Here is a 22,131-nt window from a genome sequence, read left to right as displayed (position 1 = left end):
AATAAGCAGGGCAATTATGGATTGATTAAAAAAACAGTTATTACAGAGAGAAAGTGGGCTTAGTGATGGTGGCTACTTTAGAGATCAAAGATGCTACTGACTTCTCACTGTTAAGCAAAATATTTGTTATGGTTAATGATAAACAACCACTACTAAAATATGAAATTTCCAATTATTAAAAAGGAAGCACATTAAAATTTTATTAAACGCTTTTCAGGCATCTATTTACATGTTCATGTTTTATGATGATTTATTTTGTTCCATTAATCCATGATGAACTACATTATTGCTATTCTCATTTCGAAACATTACAGAACCTCTATTATAAAAACTCTAGTACATCCAATTATGTATTATTTTAATCCATGGATGGAATAATCATGCTAATATTTGGCTAAATCTGGCCCACCACTTATTTTTGGACAGCCTGCAAGTAAAGGATGATTTTAAAATTTTTAAATGGTTGAAAAAAATCAAGAAAAGAATAATAATAACGACATGCAAAATTTACCTGAAATGGAAGTTTTGGTGTCTATTGCTGCTGTGACAAAGTATTAATAACACAAATTTAGTGGTTTAAAACAAGAGGAATTCAATCTCAGGGTTGGATTTGAGAGTCAGGAATCAGTGTTTCTGGGACAATGGCGATGTATTTGGAGGGCTGGTCGCTTCCTGAGGCTCTGAGGGCAGAATGCCTTTTCTGGCTCCCAGGAGTGCGTTTCTTACGGTTCTTGTCTTGTGGCCCCTTCATTTTCCCAGCCAGCCCCGCAGCATCTTCAAATCTGTTTGTCATCACACTGCCTTCTCTCTCTGAATGATGCATTACTGTTCTTTATAACAAGTCAAACAGTGGAAACCATCCAAATAGCCATCCACCAGTGAATGGATAAACAAAATGTGGATTTAGCCGTAAAATTGAATACTACTCAGCAATGAAAAGAAACGAGTTATAAGGAACAAAGTACTATTAGATATGATACAATATGGATGGAATCTTCTTCTTCTGATCACGCGGCGTGCGGTGTCTTAGTTTTATGACCGGTGCAACTGCTGGAAGGGAATGGCTGGGACGCCGAAGGATCCTGAGAGAGGAAGTCTGGGGTGAGCAGCGAGGGGAGGCGGCCCGGCAGCGCCCCCTGGGATTGGGCAGCAGACTCCGCCACAGCACCGGCGGCAGGGGCGGGAAAACTCCCGCTCCCAGCGTGCCCCGCGCGCCGGCTTGCGCGCCTGGGGGCGGGGCCTCCGCGCGCCTGCGCTGTAGCGGGACGCGCTGGCGGGCGCGGCGAGGCGGTCCCTTCGAGTGTGGTAGTTCGCTCCCAGAAGGGAGTGAGGATGCTTAGGTGCTGCCGGCCACTTTCCCGTCCCTGGTAAGTGCGGCGGCTGTGGCGGCGGCGGTGGCGGCGGCGGCGGCGGCGGCAGCGGTCGGGGCTGCTACTTGGGAACGGCTTCCGAGGGCTTTCCGCGGTCCCTCCAGAGGCGGTTCGGGCTCGCGGCCGTTTCGCCTCAGGGGCTGTTGGGAGGCTCCGTGAGGCGTGAGGCGTCGGTTAGGTCCCGCGGGCCGCGGCCGCTAGGGCTTCGGCCGGCCGGTCGGGAGGCTCCGAGAAGGGACGGTGCGGGCGGGGCGAGCCGGGCACCGGCGGCCCCCGAGCGAGGAGGGTCTCCCGCGCGGCGGCCACCGTGCAGCCCCGACGGGCGGAATCGGACGGTCCTCGGGCGCCTTTGGGTCCCCAACCGCGGGAAGCCTGGCCTCGAGTTTCTGCCCTTGTTCCGCTTGTTGTCGACGCAGCCCGGACCCGCGACCCCCCTGAAGAACTTGAAGTCTGACAGTTGCAGTTGCGTTTGCCTCGCGATTTCCAACGTTCCGCCCGGACGAGGCGGATAACGCCCGAACGTTTTTTTTCCAACTGAAAGTTAAGGGGCGGTGGCATCCGATCATCCGGCTTCGGATGTGGTCTCTGTCGCATCCTGACGACAGTAGTCACACAAATCACTCTTGAAAACGCCCACAAGCGTGGGCACGCGGGTCCAGACGGTGAACCGTCGCAGCCTCTCTCCGAAGTTGGTGGCGTTTGCTGCCTTTGAAGACACTGAGGCGGAGCCAGGCTCCAACCCCGCCGCCCCTTCTGACCCGCTAAACCTGAGATTTATTAGCTAGAGCAGGTCGGAATTAGATCCTAGTACCGGCTCACTATTGCCCCTATAGTCCAGCACGTGTGTGCACTGTTGGCAAGGACAGACTGTCCATCACGCAAGAGTGTGGCGTTTGCCAGAAAAAAAAAACCACGAACACCCTACTTGTCGAGGAATAGTAGAGCATTCTAGTTTAAGAGAGTGGGTTGAGGACGTGTATCTAATTTTACTCCCTGAAATCTCACTGAAAGTACAGTAAAGGGATTTTCAAAAAGACACAAACCCACAGAGCTGAAGAAAATGGGAAAGAAACAATAGCAGTAAAATACTGGGCTCCAGAAAGCAAGTGTCGTACAATTATATACATATATAAGAAACAAAATCTTCAAAATGTGCAGAAACTGGTAGCACGGGACACTTTGGGAGCTGGCAATGAATGGTGCTGGGGATGGATGTGGATGGCTTAAATAAAGACCACTTGGGTGAGGTCTGTCTGAGAAGTAATTAGATAGCAAGCTCTCCTTCCCCGTTTCACACTGGTAGGATACTGCTTCTCTCCCACCAGGAGACTGGAGGCTCTTCTCTTGAGAACATAAAACGGGATCTTTGAACTTGGGGACCCCAGGCACAATTATGAGGCTACATTTATGAAAACAGACAGTGAAGGCTGAAGCCCTTCATCCTCCTCCAGTTTAAATCCCAGAACTTTGCAGCTGGTCTAATACCTTTCAGGCTCTGTATGAGAATTCTACACACACATACACGTAAAGGGAAGGATCTGTACAATAAATTAGTCACAGTGATGGCTTCTTGGAAGGAAAAGGAACTTCGTGGCTGGGGGAAAAATGTGAAGAGACTTAACTATTCACACATTTTATTCTTTTAAAATAATGTACCATGTGCATATATTGCCTATTCAAAAATGAAATGTTTCTTAAATGCAAATAAATACACCCTTTGGCACAGGAATTTATAGATATGTCTACACACGTGTAAAATAATGTTAAGTACAGTGCCACTCATTGCAATATTGCTTTAGCAAAAGATTGGAAACAGTCTCAATTTTCATTAATAGATGGTTGGTAAAATAAATTTTGTACAACCCTCCTTTGGAATATTTTGTAGTCATAAAAAAAACAGTGAAATAAGCTCATTGTATAAAAAAGAGTAATCACAAAGATGTATGTTGGGGAGGGGGTTCAGAAAAATATATTACTAGTTTTATAAAAAGATGTGTGTATGTATATATGTATATAAAATACCTGAAAGATAAGCAGAATATTGATTGCCTTTGAAGAGATCTGGATGGTAAGGCAGAAGTGGAATTAGGGAGAGACTTTTCACTGTATATTTTTGTACATTTTGAACATGTTATTCAGTGAATAAATTAGTAAATGTTAATAGGAAAAAAATTAATGATCCTGATGTTAAGCATATCCTGAACAATAAAAGATCTCTTACTAGAAGAAAGAATACTGTGTAACAACCCTGAAATCTTAGTGGCTCACAGCATTTCATGCCCTTGATTCTTCAGGTAGACATTTCATGGTTCTTTAGTGGTTTAGATGTTGATTGGACTAGGCTGGACTCCAGACTTCAGTTTTGAGTTCAGATCTGCTCCATGTATCTTCATTGTGGAACCCAGGCTGAAAAAGCAAAAATACGTGAAGCATACTCTTCTTGGGGCTGAAGGTGAGAGTTTAAGAGCACTTCTGGAAAATTTGCCATGCTTCAGCTCAGAAGTGGCACTGAAACATCTTTTGCTTAAAGCAAGTCACATAGTCAAGCCCAAAGGTAATAGTGTGGAGATATACATTCTGTCTACTGGGAGGTTTCTGCAGTCTCAGGACAAAGGATGTGGATGAATGCTTCCATTGCAGGGTAGAAGGAAGAATTGGGACCAGTAAAGACGGAGGAGGTGGGTTAGTAGAAAGGTGCTGTGAAATTAGGTTGAAGATAGTTAGTTGAGAGTAAAGATACTTAGGAAAAATACATATTTATATGTACCAAGATATAGCATCCAACTTTGATATGAGTCCTCTTACAGAATGCATATTATGGTATCACATTGACTTTATCTTAGATAACATCTGTCAGCCCCACTTCTGGCCCTATAACCAATTCTGAATGACCATAGGAATGAAAATAATGTACATGTAAAGATATCAGTTCTTAAAGTAGTTATAAATGTCTTTATTTTAGCTACTAAATGCGTTCATTAATAGTTCTTGTATCATATCCATGTCTGCCAACCCACCTTTCACAATAGAATCTTCTTTTCAGGGAGATGTCCTTTGCTTCTCAGATGTAATGCACTTACAGTTTGTTATTCAACAGTGAAAATGAGTCATACAGAGGTAATACATATTTTCATACATTGTGCATCTTCAGGATTCCTTTTTTTTTTCTTTTTGTAGTCATGTGACTCCAGAATAATTTTCTTATTTTCAGCTTGTACTGTGAGAGACAATATAGCATTAGTGATTAGAAGTGAGAACTTTGGAGCAGACTGCCTGAATTTGGATCTTGGCTAGTGGATATATAACCCTGGGCACATGATATAACATACTGTGCCTCAGTTTTCTCATCTCTAAAATGGAAACTGTAACAGTACTTACCACAGAATTCTTAGAAAGGTTAAATGAGTTAATACATAAAAAGCAGTTATGATAGTATCTGACACACAATAAGTACTTAAATATAAATTATTATTAATATTGCTTTTTATTTTGAGGCTGTGATTTGAATCATTTGTATTGCAGAACAAACCTATATAGTTATTCATTTGTCTGAATAGGCATGGAAGTAATTTTTGATCCCTTTATTCTCTTCAATTCCAGGTAAAATTAAAAATACCTTTTGGAAATAAATTGCTAGATGCTGTTTGTTTGGTACCTAACAAGAGTTTAACATATGGAGTCATTCTTACACATGGAGCATCAGGAGATATGAATCTCCCTCATTTGACATCACTGGCATCCCATCTTGCCTCTCATGGGTTTTTTTGCCTGAGATTTACCTGTAAAGGCCTTAATATTGTACATAGAATTAAGGCATATAAATCAGTTTTGGTAAGAAAATTTCTTTATATTTACTTAAAACAATTCTATTTTTTAAATGCACAGTAAATTGACAAATTTTATTAGTCATTTGGTTTAATTTTAAAAACACTAATGAATATTCTTAGAAACTCAACAATGTGTGAAGGCTGGGTAGTGGTCAGATTGCTCTTTTTTGCCATCAGTTTCTATAGGGATGAGTACTCACGTCATAGTTGTTTCTCCATGATACTGCCAAGGCATCTACTTATGATGTAATTTCCTCCTTGGAATTATATAACTTAAGGATATGAAGTTCTAGACAGTTAGCCTCATATGCTGTGAGTATACAAATAGCATGATTTCCATGTTGGAAACTAAAATCCCTGGATGAAACCCGAAATTTCTTTTAATCCAAATTACTTCAAGCGTGCTAAGTTTTTCAGAGCTTTAAATCAGATGTTAGTTGTAGCATTATCAGATTTTGCCTTCAGTTCAGTCGCTCAGTCGTATCCAACTCTTTGCGACCCCATGAATCGCAGCACGCCAGGCCTCCCTGTCCATCACCAACTCCCGGAGTTCACTCAAGACTCGTGTCCATCGAAGTTGGAAGCTTTTAACTGGCTCTTTTTTTTCCCTCCAAATTTTTTTCTTTAAAAATGTTTTAGTACTTGAATTTTTTAGACAGTGTTTTTGTTTTTCCCACATATTTGCGTGTATTACCCAATATATGACTTGATGGTGAAGGCATGACCAGAAGAGCAAAGAACTGGTTACCTCTTCCAAGTAGAATCCCTTAAAATGTTGTGGTTGTCTTTGTAAAAGTTTTTGTACACTTTAGTAATGATGAGAAATATGTGTTGGTTTTTCCAGTGGAATATTTCATAGGAGAAGAATTGATGGTTTTTTGGTTGATTTTTCTAGAATTACCTAAAGACCTCAGGAGAATACAAACTTGCAGGTGTTTTCCTTGGAGGTAAGTTGCAATACTTGTGAATACTTGTTCTAAAATCTACTCACATTAATACAGGAATAGGTAATCAAGAATTAAAATTAATGACAGGAATAGAGTTAAGGATTTTTTTTTGTTTTGGTAAGTCACTTCCAGGTATAATAACATCAAGGTACTTTAATATTTAAATTGAATTTAAGCCAAATACACATGTATTATAACCCAAAGATGTCTCCTTTTATTATATTCTTGAATCATCCTCTGAACTGATCCCTTCACAAGGTTTGTCTTTACCTCTTTAAGTATTCTTTCAATAAATAATTATTCCTTTTTTTTTAAGATTTGATTTAGGATCAGTTTTTAGCTCTTCACAAGTCTGTGGGTATTGCGGCTTGTTAATTGCCACCTTCTGTTGGTTGGTTAAGTATAGATAAGCAATATGATGGATGCATAGTAAATTAAATCTGCCATTGTCATCACTACTACTTTATGTGAATGTCTGTATTTCAAACTGAACTTGATTTTAATTGATTTTAGGTCGTTCAATGGGCTCAAGAGCAGCTGCCTCTGTACTGTGTCATATTGAGCCTGATGATGCTGATGATTTTGTTCGAGGTCTCATTTGTATTTCCTATCCACTGCACCATCCAAAACAGCAGCATAAACTTAGAGATGAAGATCTCTTTCGTATAAAAGATCCTGTACTGTTTGTGTCAGGCTCAGCAGATGAAATGTGTGAAAAGGTGATTATGACTTGCTGTTTGTGTGAATGAAAGAGAATGAAAGAAACATCTTGGGAACAAGATGCTACCTGCAACATTCAGTCTCTTTAAAAATATGCTGATTTTACTATGCTGCTTTTGTATCCTTGGTACCCTGTTACTGAGGGGAACCTAAAACTATGAGCACACTGACAATATTCAACCCTTGTAATTAGGTGATAAATGAATTAACTCTTACTTAGCAAATGAAGGATTAATATCTGAATCTTGTGAATTTGGGATTACTAGACTGTATATTTGTTTTATCATTTCAACATTTAATCAGATTCTTCAAATTTGTTATAAAATTGACCCTTGAAGAAAAGTAACTTGTACATATTACTAAATTTTAGTGTCCCAGAATATATAATTTTCTTGGGAAAAATATTTTTTATAAGAATTTTTTGACTTGTCAAGAATGAATGCTTGATCTGTTCTGTGGTGTTACTATATGTAAGAAGTCTGTATTGTTACTTCTTGCATGATCCATTGCCTCAGAAGTTATCTGTAGAGTAGGTTTTAATATTTAGTGAATGGATGCCAAGTATAGGCGGGGTAGGAGAGAGTAAATCTTTATGAAACACCAATAGGCTATTAGTCTAGTATCATCTTCTTTTTTCCTTTTAGAACTTGTTGGAGAAAGTGGCACAGAAAATGCAAGCTCCTCATAAAATCCACTGGATTGAGAAGGCAAATCATTCCATGGCAGTGAAAGGACGATCAACAAATGATGTTTTCAAAGAAATAAATACACAGATTTTGTTTTGGATCCAGGAAATCACTGAAACGGACAAGAAATAATTGTCTATAAGTTAAAGGCTATGTTATTTTGAATACAAATACAGTTAGTTTGTTAAAGAAGAGCATACTTCTCGGCATTATGAGATATATTTCAGACTAATTTAATGTTCTTTCATGTTCCCCCGTTTTTAAAACACATTTTAATTGTGAAATTAATGTTCTTTATAAAATGTCTCTTGAAAGTACTGTTATAGTTGTATAAAGATGATGTACAAATATTGAAGGTGGTCTAAATATAATTTATTTAATAAGTTTTGAAAAATTAAATGTTGAATTTTGTAACAACAGAACTTTTGTCTTATTGCTGTGTAGCTCAGAAAGTGCTCTTAATTGTGCAGAGCAGTGTCCTCTTTATGAAGGAAAAACAATGCTTTAGTAAATGTAGTCAGTTTTATACAATGTATACATCTAAGTCACCTAATGTTTTGTTAAATCTCAAGGGACAGATGAAGATACATTTTCAAATATGAGGACTCTGCACATTGTTTTTAGAATAAAGTAACAACTTTTATTGAATAAATGTTTACTGAAGGTCTGTTACAGAAAAAGCTTCATTAGGTTTACAACAATGAGTAAACATTTGGAGTTTAATATAGTAGGGGAACTTGATGTCTAAAGCTCTCTGATTAAGGAGAGAATGAAATGAGTAAATAGTGGAACTAACATCTGTAGTATCTAGACAGAGTTAGGGCTCTTAATTTTGCTTTGAGAAGTGCAGGTATCACTTGGACTAGGCTTGAATGGTATTAGATATGAAAATTTTAGTTTCTATATTTCCTATAAAGAATGCAAAAAATGTGATGAGGCTGATGATCTATAGTATAAGTTTGTAGTGAGCAGTGGTTTCTCTACAGTAGGAAATTAACTCCCTGAGTTCCCTACTGACCTCAGGTTAGGCCGTTCCGACAGCCAGGGCAGCCTAGGACACTTTCAGAGTTTTCAGGTCCCTGTTTCTCCTGCCCTGATGAAGTCAATGGATTTTAACTTTTCTAAATAGTGCATAAAGAACAAAAATCTAGATAACTATCTAATGTGTATATTAGATATAATGTGAATATTAGAATCAAATGTACTATTACAAAATCAAAATTTCCATGTCACTCAGTGTATAATAGTTACTTTTTGACTGAATTTCTTGAATGATGCCTTAATTTTTAAAAATAGTGTATAATTAATACTTTTAAAACAAGGTTGATCAAAATATTAACATAAAAAATACTTAACCAGAGCTGACAAATATAATAATGATCTATTATGTGTAAATCAATTGGCAAATAATATTGTAAACCAGGAGTGAAACTATAGAAAGAAAATACAAAGGAAAACTTACTAGAATGCAGACTACAGTATAAAAGTACAATGAAGAAATAGATTTGAAAGGTTACTAACCAGGCTTTGTAGTCATAATAAAGTTTGCACACTAAACTATAGGCATAATATGGATGACCATTCAAAGATAATACTGCAAATATAAGGATAATATAGAAGTTCATTTAAAGTTGGTTTTCCCCTGACCTGAGTTGGGCTTCCCAGGTGGCTCAGCAGTAAAGAATTCACCTGCCAATGCAGGAGATGCATGTTCAATCCCTGGGTTGGGAAGATCCCCTGGAGAAGGAAATGGCAACCCACTCCAGTATTCTTGCCTGGAGAATCCCATGGACAGAGGAGCCTGGTGGGCTACAGTCCATAGGGTCGCAATGAGTCACACACGACAGCACAACTCAGCTTGCCCTGAGTTACCCGTAAGAAACTGCTCCAGATTGATGAAACAGCTTGTCATTGGAGAACTGTGTACCATGGGTGGGGACCACATAACTGCATTTTTGGTTGTCATGACTGGGGTGGAGTGCTCCTGGCACCTTACAAGAAAGGGATTCTACTAACATCCTACCGGGCACAGGACAACCAACCACTGCAAAGAAGTTACTGGTCCGAAATGTCAGTAATTCCTAGGTTGAGAACCTTGTCCTTGACAAACCAGCCTTGAGATTTATCTTTAAGTACTTTCTCCTTCACATTAGCTTTTCTACACTACCCCTGAATCCATTTGCTTTCCTTTTAGTTACCAAATCCTATGTTTTCAGTATCAAAGTCTGATTCTACCCCCATTTTGTTAACACTGCATGGTTTACAAGCCAGGCCCTTATCAATTCACATCTGTATAGTTACAGTAGCCTAATTCATTTTACTATTGTCTCCTTGTACCAGTAAACCATTTAACACCTTTAACCCAGAAACTGTTGGTGGATCTCCAAAGGTGATTGTTAAGGTTAAAGACCTTAGTTCAAGGCCCTCCACAATAGGCTCTACCAAAATTATAACCTTATTTTCTTTCCCCCATACTCTGAACCTATACATAGTACTCCAGCTAAATTCACTGCACAAAGTTTTGGAACAAAGTCTTTCTGCCTTTTTTTCCTGAAACTTTTTTGTTAGTCTTTGTCTGCTACCAATCCTTCTCATCCTTTAAGGCCCTTAAGTTCTCTTTGCCACTTCATAGCTTTTCTTGAATTACCCCAACCAAGTATCTCCTTGGAAGCCACATATCTTCTCTCAAGAAGTAATGCTCAAAATTCTCCAAGCAAGGCTTCAACAGTACATGAACCATGAACTTCCAGATGCTCAAACTGAATTTAGAAAAGGGAGAGGAACCAGAGATCAAATTGCCAACATCCATTGGATCATCGAAAAAGCAAGAGTTCCAGAAAAACATCTGCTTTATTGACTACGCCAAAGCCTTTGTGTGGATCACAACAAACTGGGGGAAAATCTTAAAGAGATGGTAATACCAGATCACCTGACCTGCCTCCTGAAAAGTCTGTATGCAGGGCAAGAAGCAACAGTTAAAACTGGACATGGAACAACAGACTGGTTCCAAATAGGGAAAGGAGTACATCAAGGCTGTATATTGTCACCCTGCTTATTTAGCTTATATGCAGAGTACATCATGCAAAATGCTGGGCTGGATGAAGCACAAGCTGGAATCCAGATTGCTGGGAGAAATATCAATAACCTCCAATACACAGATGACACCACCCTTACAGCAGAAAGCAAAGAAGAACTAAAGAGCCTCTTGCTGAAAGTGAAAGAGGAGAGGAAAAAAGTTGGCTTAAAGCTCAACATTCAGAAAACTAAGATCGTGGCATCTGGTCCAATCATTTCATGGCAAATAGATGGGGAAACAATGGAAACAGTGACACTTTATTTTGGGGGCTCCAAAATCACTGCAGATGGTGACTGCAGCCATGAAATTAAAAGACACTTGCTCCTTGGAAGAAAAGCTGTGATCAACCTAGACAGCATATTCAAAAGCAGAGACATTACTTTGCCAACAAAGTCTGTCTAGTCAAAGCTATGGTTTTTCCAGTAGTCATGTATGGATGTGAGAATTGGACTATAAAGAAAGCTGAGTGCTGAAGAATTGATGCTTTTGAACTGTGGTCTTGGAGAAGACTCTTGAGAGTCCCTTGGACTCCCAGGAGATCCAACCAGTCAATCGTAAAGGAAATCAGTCCTGAATATTCATTGGAAGGACTGATGCTGAAACAAACTCCAATACTTCAGCCACCTGATGCAAAGAACCGACTCATTGGAAAAGATCCTGATGTTGGGAAAGGTTGAAGGCAGGAAGAGAAGGGGATGACAGAGGATAAGATGGTTGGATGGCATCACCGACTCAATGGACATGGGTTTGGGTGGACTCCAGGAGTTGGTGATGGACAGGGAGGCCTGGCATGCTACGGTTTATGGGGTCACAAAGAGTCAGACACAACTGAGCAACTGAACTGAACTGAACAACAAAGCCCTGGAAGCGGAGACTTTTCTTTACCTCTATGCAAACTTAAGCATTAGCAGGAGTGGTAGATATTAGTGGTATACTAATTAACGGGTTCAGTGTCATCACTTAAAAGATCTTAGGAACGAACTAGAGAGTTTCTTCGTGTTAAAATGTTGAATCCCCTTTAAGGTAGTAAACATTAAATGAATTTAATTTCTCTTGCCGTTGGTCAAGAGAAGTTGAGTACTTCATTAGCTGCATTAAATATGGCAAAACCCAGCAGAATAAAATCACCCTGTTTGTATATATGGAAGGGGAGTCAGAGAGTAGGGTGTATTTTACCCTAGAAATGCCTAGAGGAATTGTTTCTTCTAGAACTAAGGAATTCCTATACCATGCATCCCAGTGAGACATATGTTTGCAAAGACAAACCCCAAGGTCACAGTTAAACCTAAATTAAGATCATAAGCTTCTAGGATGTGTCGTTGATCTCCATCTCTCTAATACTCTAGGTTAGTAAGAACTCAAGAAATCTTTCTTGCACTCAAAGTTATGCAACAGAGAAAACCTGAACAATAAACTCTGGTGTAAATAACTATACTTCTTTCTTCAGCCCACCTTGAACAAATGAAGACAATGGAAGTATTAATTCAGCACATCTTCCAAAGGAAAGTGCTCTAAATCCAAGGTAGTGTTAAATATTTTCACTAAGTCCCTATTGTTTTGTATACTTACGACTCTTAAGACTTTGGCTCTGCCCCATCCTAATTCTGACATCATCAAGCATACCAAGTTCCTTGGTATCAAGTTCCTTGGTATCACCAGAAACAGAGTAAAGAGGAAATTCACCAGGAGACCATTCCAGAACCCACCAAATCTAACTTTGGTTTTCAACATTGCAGTAGATTATTGAAGAGGAACATTGCTGACAGACACCTCTGACAAAAAGAAATATAAAATGAGGTGTTCTATTTTAAGAAAACATCAGGCTGGCCCCCAAGAGACAAGCTATTATCTGTCCTGCAGAGACAATGAGACATACTAAAAAATTATTTGGTATTTATCTGAAGTTCAAATTAAACTGCGGCATCTAGTTTGTGTGTATGTGTGTGTAGTTTGTGTGTGTGTGTGTGTTTTAATGCTAAATCTTCCCACCCTACATTCTTGGTTTCCTGATCACAAGGAAATATAAAATACACTTCCTGGTTGTAAAAGAAAATGGTTTTGTCCAATTCAAATTTGTTCTGCATTTTTAAAAATTACAGTATAGTTATAACCCAAATGTGGCTAAGGAATTATTTATAGAATTGTGGGGGGGGGTTGTATGAAATTAATGGAGGATTATTTTTTATTTTAATTTAAATAAACTACAGATAGCATCATACTTGTCTCACCAGTGAACTTTCATTATTGCTCAAGTAAGTTGATATGAGCTCAGTTAAATACCCACTATGACACGTACCTCACTTAGACCCAGAGCAGTCAACACTACTTAACAAGGCACTGGGCAGTACTGGGCATTTTTTCCTGGCAGAACATTGCATATGGTTATGAGATGGGCATACCACCTTGTTGTGTTTTGGGGCATCCAGAATCAAGGGCTTTGGAATGAAGAGATCCATCTATTTCATATATTACATAACAATGTCAAAGCAATTTTATTTTTTTAAAAAAGTGGTGCAAGGTGGATTGGGAAATGATACATTTTTGACATTATGGGAACTTCTAGAGTCCTGGACTTCTCAAAATAATTGGATGGCAATCTTCTTTATAATTTTCCTGGGAATTATTTTTGAGATCATACTCTTTAAGATTTGTATGTCCTTTCAGAAGAAGCCTGAACTTCCTTCAGAAAAGGATAAGTCAGATATCCACAAGGTAAGAAAAAAATGCTTGATTTCCTTGTCCAATATTTTTCAAAATAACACAGAAGAATAACTTATAAAATTGTGTAACTTTGGTATTTGGATTACTCTAACGGGTCGCAAAGAGTCGGACACTACTGAGCAACTGAACTGAACATTTTATTGTCTCCCTTGACAGAAAGAAGACAATGGGAGTTGCCTGACAAGCATGAAACTTGGTAAGTATCCTACAATTTTATTAGTTCAGTTCAATACAATTTCATATTTTAATATAAAACTTGTTCAGTCTGAACTTCTCCCATTGATACTCTGACTTTTTTTTATTCCTATTTCTCTCTAGACAATTGGTCAGCTCTTTCATCCTCAGAAGCAAGGTAAATGATATATTTTGAAATTAGATGAAACGGATTGGTTTTGTTCTATTCAAAATTACATCTGAACTACTGAAAAAAGTTTTCCCATTTGTATAGAGTATAACAGCAGTTCAACATCATAATTCAGTCTAACTTTGATTTTTGTTTTTTTAATTGATTTTTATTGGAGTATAGTTGCTTTACAAAGTTATGTTAGTTCTACTGTACAGCAAAGTGAATGAGTTTTATATATACATATATATATATCTCCCCTCTTTTTGGATTTCTTTCCCCTTTAGGTCACCACTGAGCACTGAGTAGTTACCTGTGCTCTACACTAGGCTCTCTTTAGTTATCTGTTTTATACATAGCAGTGTATATAGGTCAGTCCCAATCTCCCAGTTCATCCCATCCCTTCTTTCCCCCTTGGTATCCATACATTTGTTCTCTACATCTTATCCACTTTGTGGATAAGTTTATCTGTATCATTTTTCTAGATTCCACATATAAGTGATATATTCAGTATTTGTTTTTCTCTTTCTAACTTCACTCTGTATGGCAGTCTCTAGGTCCATCTGCTGCTGCTGCTAAGTCGCTTCAGTCATGTCTGACTCTGTGTGACCCCATCAACGGCAGCCCACCAGGCTCCCCTGTCCCTGGGATTCTCCAGGCAAGAACACTGGAGTGGGTTGCCGTTTCCTTCTCCAATGCATGAAAGTGAAAAGTGAAGTGAAGTCGCTCAGTCGTGTCCGACTCTTAGCGACCCCATGGACTGCAGCCCGCCAGGCTCCCCCGTCCATGGGATTTTCCAGGCGAGAGGACTGGAGTGGGGCGCCATCGCCTTCTCCGCTAGGTCCATCTGCTGCTGCTGCTACATCTCTGCAAATGTCACAATTTCATTCCTTTTAATGATTGAGTAATAGTCCACTGTATACATGTACCACATCTTTATCCATTCCTGTGTCGATGGACATTTAGATTGCTTCCATGTTACGGCTATTGTACACAGTGCTGCCGTGAACACTGGGGTTCATGTATCTTTTTGAATTATGGTGTTCTCTGGGTATATGCCCAGGAGTGGAGTTGGTGGGTCATATGGTAGTTCTGTTTTTTAACTTTGATTTTTGAATGATTGCTCTATTCCAAACTGTATTAATGGCTTTTTATATATTGTTTAAATTATCCTTCCAAGTAGGTAGTATCATTACTGGGTTTTTTTTTAATTTGTTTCAGCATATGTACGTATACATATATGTATAAAATGTATATATTGGGGCTTCCCTGGTGGCTCAGATGGTAATGCATCCACCTGTAATGCAGGAGACCCAGGTTTGATCCCTGGGTTGGGAATCTGGAGAAGGAAATGGCTACCAACTCCAGTGTTCTTACCTGGAGAATTCCATGGAAAGAGGAACCTGGCGGGTTACAGTCCAGGGTTGCACAGAGTTAGTCGTGACTGAAGCAACCGAGCATGCACATAGTTGCCTTATAATGTTGTGTCAGTTTCTGCTGTACAGCAGAGTGAATCAGTGAATCATACACATACATATGTCCCCTCTCCTTTGGATTTCCTTCCCGTTTAGGTCGCCACAGCATCATTCCTGTTTTTACAAATGAGGAAAATAAAGCTTAGAGGTTAAGTGGCTTGCTTCTTTCTCTACCCCAACCTCTCTCTCCAGTACAAAGAAGTAATAATGACAAGTTCTGATAATTCAACTGAAAAAGTATTCATTTAGCACCTACTGTGAACCCAGAAGACCCTGAGCTAGGTTCTTCAAGAGTGCCATGAAAGGAGTTTATACAATCAGAATTCATCCTGCATCCTGAGGATACATGAGTGCTAGAGATTAAATACTGACATTGCTACTCTTGTTGCTATCAACATCTTAATTGTTTTCATCAAAATCCATTCAGTAACCATTAGATATCCCTATACAATGGACCTTGTATTTTACAGTGGTATTCAAATAATAAGCCCTGGAGGAGGTAGTGACCACCCACTCCAGTATTCTTGCTGGGAAAACCCCAGGGACAGAGGAGCCTGGCAGGCTATGAGAGGTGCTAAATAAATATTTTTCAACTGAATTATCAGAACTGGTCATTATTACTTCTTCATTTGCATTGAAGAGAGAGGTCATGGTAGGTAAACAAGCCACTTAACCTTTAAGCTTTATTTTCCTCATTTGTCCATGGGGTCACAGAGAGTTGGTCACGGCTGAGTGACTGAGCATGCATGCACAAATAATAAGATAGTATCTCTTCTCAAGACGCTTATATTCTTGGGAAGGAGACATATTCATAAAGGATGATTTTGTTTGTTTTGTTTTTATTTATTTTAATTGGAGGCTAATTACTTTACAATATTGTAGTGGTTTTTGCCATACATTGACATGAATCAGCCATGAGTGTACATCTGTTCCCCATCCTGAACCCCTCTCCCATCTCCCTCCCCATCCCATCCCTCAGGGTCATCCCAGGACACCAGCCCTGAGCACCCTGTCTCATGCATCGAACCTGGACTGGCGATCTGTTTCACATAATATGCATATTTCAATACTATTCTCTCAAATCATCCCACCCTTGCCTTCTCCCATAGAGTCCAAAAGACTGTTCTATACATCTGTGTATCTTTTGCTATTTTGCATATAGGGTCATTGTTACTATCTTTCTAAATTCCATATATATGCATTAGTATACTGTATTGGTGTTTTTCTTTCTGACTTACTTCACTCTGTATAATAGGCTCCAGTTTCATCCACCTCATTAGAACTGATTCAAATGTATTATTTTTAATGGCTGAGTAATATTCCATTGTGTATATGTACCACAGCTTTCTTATCCATTCATCTGCTGATGGACATCTAAGTTGCTTCCATGTCCTGGCTATTATAAACAGTGCTGCGATGAACATCGGGGTACATGTGTCTCTTTCAATTCTGGTTTCCTTGGTGTGTAGGCCCAGCAGTGGGATTGCTGGATCATATGGCAGTTCTATTTCTAGTTTTTTAAGAAATCTCCATACTGTTCTCCATAGTGGCTGTACTAGTTTGCATTCCCACCAACAGTGTAAGAGGGTTCCCTTTTCTCCACACCCTCTCCAGCATTTATTGTTTATAGACTTTTGGATAGCAGCCATTCTGACCGGCGTGAGATGGTACCTCATTGTGGTCTTGATTTGCATTTCTCTTATAATGAGTGATGTTGAGCATCTTTTCATGTGTTTGTTAGCCATCTGTATGTCTTCTTTGGAGAAATGTCTATTTAGTTCTTTGGCCCATTTTTTGATTGGGTCATTTACTTTACTGGAATTGAGCTGCAGAGCTGCTTGTGTATTTTTGAGATTAATTCTTGTCAGTTGCTTTGTTTGCTAGCTATTATTTTCTCCCATTCTGAAGGGTGTCTTTTCACCTTGCTTATAGTTTCCTTTGTTGTGCTGAAGCTTTTAAGTTTAATTAGGTCCCATTTGTTTATTTTTGCTTTATTTCCATTACTCTGGGAGGTGTCATAGAGGATCCTGCTGTGATTTATGTTGGAGAGTGTTTTGCCTATGTTTTTCTCTGGGAGTTTTATAGTTTCTGGTCTTACATTTAGATCTTTAATCCATTTTGAGTTTATTTTTGTGTATGGTGTTGGAAAGTATTCTAGTTTCATTCTTATACAAGTGGTTGGCCAGTTTTCCCAGTGCCACTTGTTAAACAGATTGTCTTTTCTCCATTGTACATTCTTGCCTCCTTTGTCAAAGATAAGGTATCCATAGGTGCGTGGATTTATCTCTGAGCTTTCTGTTTTGTTCCATTGATCTATATTTCTGTCTTTGTGCTGGTACAATACTGTCTTGTTGACTGTAGCTTTGTAGTAGAGCCTGAAGTCAGGCAAGTTGATTCTTCCAGTTCCATTCTTCTTTCTCAAGATTGCTTTGGCTATTCAAGGTTTTTTGTATTTCCATACAAATTGTGAAATTATTTGTTCTAGTTCTGTGAAAAATACCATTGGTAGCTTGATAGGGATTGCACTGAATCTATAGATTGCTTTGGATAGTATACTCATTTACACTATATTGAGTCTTCCAATCCATCAACATGGTATATTTCTCCATCTATTTGTGTCATCTTTGATTTCTTTCATTAGTGTTTTATAGTTTTCTATATATAGGTCTTTTGTTTCTTTAGGTAGATTTATTCCTAAGTATTTTATTCTTTTAGTTGCGATGGTGAATGGAATTGTTTCCTTAATTTCTCTTTCTGTTTTCTCATTGTTAGTGTATAGGAATGCAAGGGATTTTCTGTGTGTTAATTTTATATCCTGCAACATTACTATGTTCATTGATTAGCTCTAGTAATTTTCTGGTGGAGTCTTTAGGGTTTTCTATGTAGAGGATCATGTCATCTGCAAACAATGAGAGTTTTACTTCTTCTTTTCCAATCTGGATTCCTTTTATTTTTCTTCTCTGATTACTGTGGCTAAAACTTCCAAAACTATGTTGAATAATAGTGGTGAGAGTGGGCACCCTTGTCTTGTTCCTGACTTTAGAGGAAATGCTTTCAAGTTTTCAGCATTGAGGATAATATTAGCTGTGGGTTTGTCATATATAGCTTTTATTATGTTGAGGTATGTTCCTTCTATGCCTCCTTTCTGGAGGGTTTTTATCATAAATGGATGTTGAATTTTGTCAAAGACTTTCTCTGTATCTGTTGAAATAATCATATGGTTTTTATCTTTCAATTTGTTAATGTGGTGTATTACATTGATTGATTTGTGGATATTGAAGAATCCTTGCAACCCTGGGATAAAGCCCACTTGGTCATGATGTATGATCTTTTTAACATGTTGTTGGATTCTGTTTGCTAGGATTTTGTTAAGGATTTTTGCATCAACAGTCATCAGTGATATTGGCCTGTAGTTTTATTTTTTTGTGGCATCTTTGTCTGATTTTGGTATTAGGGTGACGGTGGCCTCATAGAATGAGTTTGGCAGTTTACCTTACTCTGCAATTTTCTGGAAGAGTTTGAGTAGGATAGGTGTTAGCTCTTCTCTAAATTTCTGGTAGAATTCAGCTGTGAAGCCATCTGGTCCTGGGCTTTTGTTTGCTGGAAGATTTCTGATTACAGTTTCAATTTCTGTGCTTGTGATGGATCTGTTAAGATTTTGTATTTCTTCCTGGTTCAGTTTTGGAAAGTTATACTTTTCTAAGAATTTGTCCATTTCTTCTAAGTTGTCCATTTTATTGGCATATAATTGCTGATAGTAGTCTCTTATGATCCTTTGTTTTTCTGTGTTGTCTGTTGTGATTTCTCCATTTTCATTTCTATTTTTGTTGATTTGATCCTTCTCCCTTTGTTTCTTGATGAGTCTGGCTAATGGTTTGTCTATTTTATTTATCTTCTCAAAGAATATAAACAGCTTTTAACAAAGCTTTTAGCTTTGTTGATTTTTGCTATGGTCTCTTTTGTTTCTTTTGGATTTATTTCTGCCTTAATTTTTATGATTCCTTTCCTTCTACTAACCCTGGGGTTCTCCAATTCTTCCTTTTCTAGTTGCTTTAGGTGTAGAGTTAGGTTATTTATTTGACTTTTTCTTATTTCTTGAGGTAAGCTTGTATTGCTATGAACCTTCCCCTTAGCACTGCTTTTACTGAGTCCCATAGGTTTTGGGTTGTTGTGTTTTCATTTTCATTCATTTCTATGCATAAAAGGATGATTTCTTGTAGTATGGTAACACAATAATCAGAAATCTAGGAGAACATTTTAGGAGACACCTACACCAGCTTAGGGGGCGTTGAGAATGGCTTCATGGAGAAGGTTATACTGGAGCTGAACTTTAAAAGGTAGGTGGAAATTAGTCAGAAAAAGACACTGGTTGGGAGAATAAAGAAGGCCTTATAGGCCATGAACAGAGGCAAGGAAATAAGAAACTGCAGGGTATGTACACGAAATTATGATTATTTCAGGGTTGCTGGAATGGTGAGGATGGGCCGGGGAGTTGTGGGTGATGAATGTGAAAAAACAGGCAGGAATCAGATAATAAAGGACTTTCTCTCATTGTTGTTGTTCAGTCGCTCAGTCATGTCCAACTCTGCAACCCCATAGACTACAGCACACCAGGCTTCCCTGTCCTTCACCATCTCCTGGAGTTTGCTCAGACTCATGTCCATTGAGTCAGTGATGCCATCCAACCATCTCATCCTCTGTCTTCCACTTCTCCTGCCCTCAGTCTTTACCAGCATCAGGGTCTTTTCCAATGACTCAGCTCTTTGCATCAGGTGGCCAAAGTATTGAAGCTTCAGCATCAGTTCTTCCAATGCATATTCAGGGTTGATTTCCTTTAGGATTGACTGATTTCATCACCTTGCTGTCAAGTGACTCTCAGGAGTCTTCTCCAACACCACAATTCGTAAGCCTTAATTCTTTGGTGCTCAGCCTTCTTTATGGTCCAACTCTTACATCTGTATATGACTACTAGAAAGACCATAGCTTTGACTATACAAACTCTGTATGCCATGTGAAAAGCTTGGAGCTTATTCTGTAGGTAGTGAGGAACCACTGAAGGTGGTTGAGCATAGGAGTGACAGTTTTGTGTTTCAGCTGAATCACTAGTAGCTGTGTGGAGTACAAACCTGAAGATTACTTGACTTCAGTCTAATTTCTTTGGGTTGTCAGGTGTAAAGGGGCTTTATTCATGTAATGTGGTTGTTCTATTTGTATTTATTTATTTATAAATATTTATTTGTTTGGGGATGTGTTGGGTCTTAGTCCTCACTGTGGTGCACAGGTTTCTCTAGTTGTGGTATGTGGGCTTACTTGCCCCACAGCATGTGGGATCTTAGTTCCCCAGCCAGGGATTGAACCCATGTCCCCTGCACTGGAAGGTGGATTCTTAACCACTGGCCCACCAGGGGAGCCCGTCCCTCTGCCTGGTTGGGGTGTTGGTTTTACCCTGAGGTAAATAGAAAGATGGCCACCAAGAGTTTCCAAATCAGACCAGCAATGTCCAGAGGATGTAAGAGGCCAGTTCTTTCTGTGTCTTTCTTAGGAACAAGGCAACTTTTCCCCGAAGTTGTTAAATGTCTTTGTCTTATACTGGGATTAGTTCATACCCATTCCTTATTCAATTACTTGGAAATGAGATTACTATGTTAGATTTACCATAAACCCTTGAGGTAGAATGGATGTTGAAGAGTCTGCATCCATGATTATTACTCCAAGCCATAATTTTGCTTTAGTCATAAGGACAGATGGTGATACCAAAGGTGACATGATACTAAAGATGATGGGTAGGTGTATCAGTCAGGGTTCTGCAGAGAAATGCAAAAAAGAGAGAGAGAGAGATAAAAGGAGTTTTATAGGAATTGGCTTGCATGGTTATAGAGGCTGAGAAAAGTCCCCTGATCTACCAAATAAAAACTGGAGACCCAAAAAGCAAGTGGTATGATTCAGCCCAAGGCAGAAGTCCTGCGATGGCAGGGAGTTGTGCAGTGCTGGATGGTCTCCGAGCCCAAAGACCCAAGAATCAGGAGCTCTGATGTCTGAGGGTGAAAAGATGGACATCCCAGATCAAGAAGAGATGGGGAGTTTGCTCTTCTTTGTTCTATTTGAGCCCTCAGTGGATTAGATGATGCCCAGCCAACTGGGGAGGGCATATCTTCTATATCTTCAGGCTGCTGATTTGAATGTGAATCTCTTCCTGAAGCATCCTCACAGGCGCTCAGAAATGTGTTTTACCAGCTGTCTGGGCATTCCTCAGCCCAGGCAAGTTGACACACAAAACTGACTACCACACTAAGTAACAAAAATGTGTATACAGCCTGTATATTAGACATTAATAGCTTCTCCTGACAGTAGAGAGAACTTGAAAAATACTTAATGTATTTTAAACATCCACCTAATAATTTTGTGCTCCCTGTGAAAAAACATAATCAATAGTTCAGTCTAAAATACTCCAAATTCTATTAATAATTAGCAGAATCCAAATCAATGAGATTTTCCTGTATAAGTAAACATGTAGAAAAACTATTTGTGTGATGGGGGTATATGTTGATGATTTTATTTATTAGCTTCATGGCTCTGGACTTCCCTGGCGGCTCAGACCGTAAAGCGTCTGTCTACAATTTGGGAGACCCGGGTTCGATCCCTGGGTTGGGAAGATCCCCTGGAGAAGGAAATGGCAACCCACTCCAGGACTATTGCCTGGAAAACCCCATGGACAGAGGAGCCTGCTAGGCTACAGTCCGTGGGGTCGCAAAGAGTCGGACACGACTGAGTGACGTCACTTTCACTTTCACTTTCATGGCTTTGTTCATGATGATGAGTTATTTAAAACTAGGGTCATTCTTCCAGTAAAGGGAAAGATAATCTGTGTTCCCTGGAAAGACAGCCACCAGAATTTCTGACTTAGCTTATAAGAGTTTCAGTTTATGATTTTAGGGTACCTTACCATGAAACAAATAGTCAGACATG

At 39.1% G+C, this 22,131-nt stretch overlaps 2 protein-coding genes across 3 annotated transcripts in view; both read left to right on the top strand.

The window, feature by feature from the left end:
- The first annotated feature begins 1,243 nt into the window (after window positions 1-1,243).
- On the top strand, window positions 1,244-8,198 carry TEX30 (testis expressed 30). 2 transcript variants are annotated; one of them, XM_040267427.1, is made up of 6 exons: window positions 1,244-1,367; window positions 4,414-4,487; window positions 4,971-5,201; window positions 6,093-6,144; window positions 6,658-6,863; window positions 7,509-8,198. In XM_040267427.1, the coding sequence occupies exons 2-6, from the start codon at window positions 4,473-4,475 to the stop codon at window positions 7,680-7,682; spliced, it is 678 nt and encodes a 225-aa protein (XP_040123361.1). In that variant the 5' UTR covers window positions 1,244-1,367; window positions 4,414-4,472; the 3' UTR covers window positions 7,683-8,198. The 2 variants fall into 2 exon arrangements, with proteins under 2 accessions (XP_040123361.1, XP_040123362.1); XM_040267428.1 differs by lacking the exon at window positions 4,414-4,487 and having other exon boundaries at window positions 1,261-1,367.
- A 4,906-nt stretch (window positions 8,199-13,104) lies between these two features.
- The window catches only part of CCDC168 (coiled-coil domain containing 168), a 35,349-nt gene continuing 26,322 nt past the window's right edge, over window positions 13,105-22,131 (top strand). The window contains exons 1-3 of the mRNA XM_040267277.1: window positions 13,105-13,338; window positions 13,504-13,543; window positions 13,666-13,699. Coding sequence (XP_040123211.1) covers window positions 13,105-13,338; window positions 13,504-13,543; window positions 13,666-13,699 — 308 coding nt within the window. The remainder of the gene's footprint in view (window positions 13,339-13,503; window positions 13,544-13,665; window positions 13,700-22,131) is intronic.

This window comes from Oryx dammah, unplaced genomic scaffold (assembly GCF_014754425.2).
Source record: "Oryx dammah isolate SB20612 unplaced genomic scaffold, SCBI_Odam_1.1 HiC_scaffold_24, whole genome shotgun sequence".
NCBI classification, from domain to species: Eukaryota; Metazoa; Chordata; class Mammalia; order Artiodactyla; family Bovidae; genus Oryx; species Oryx dammah.
This window is presented reverse-complemented; position numbering and strand designations above follow the sequence as displayed.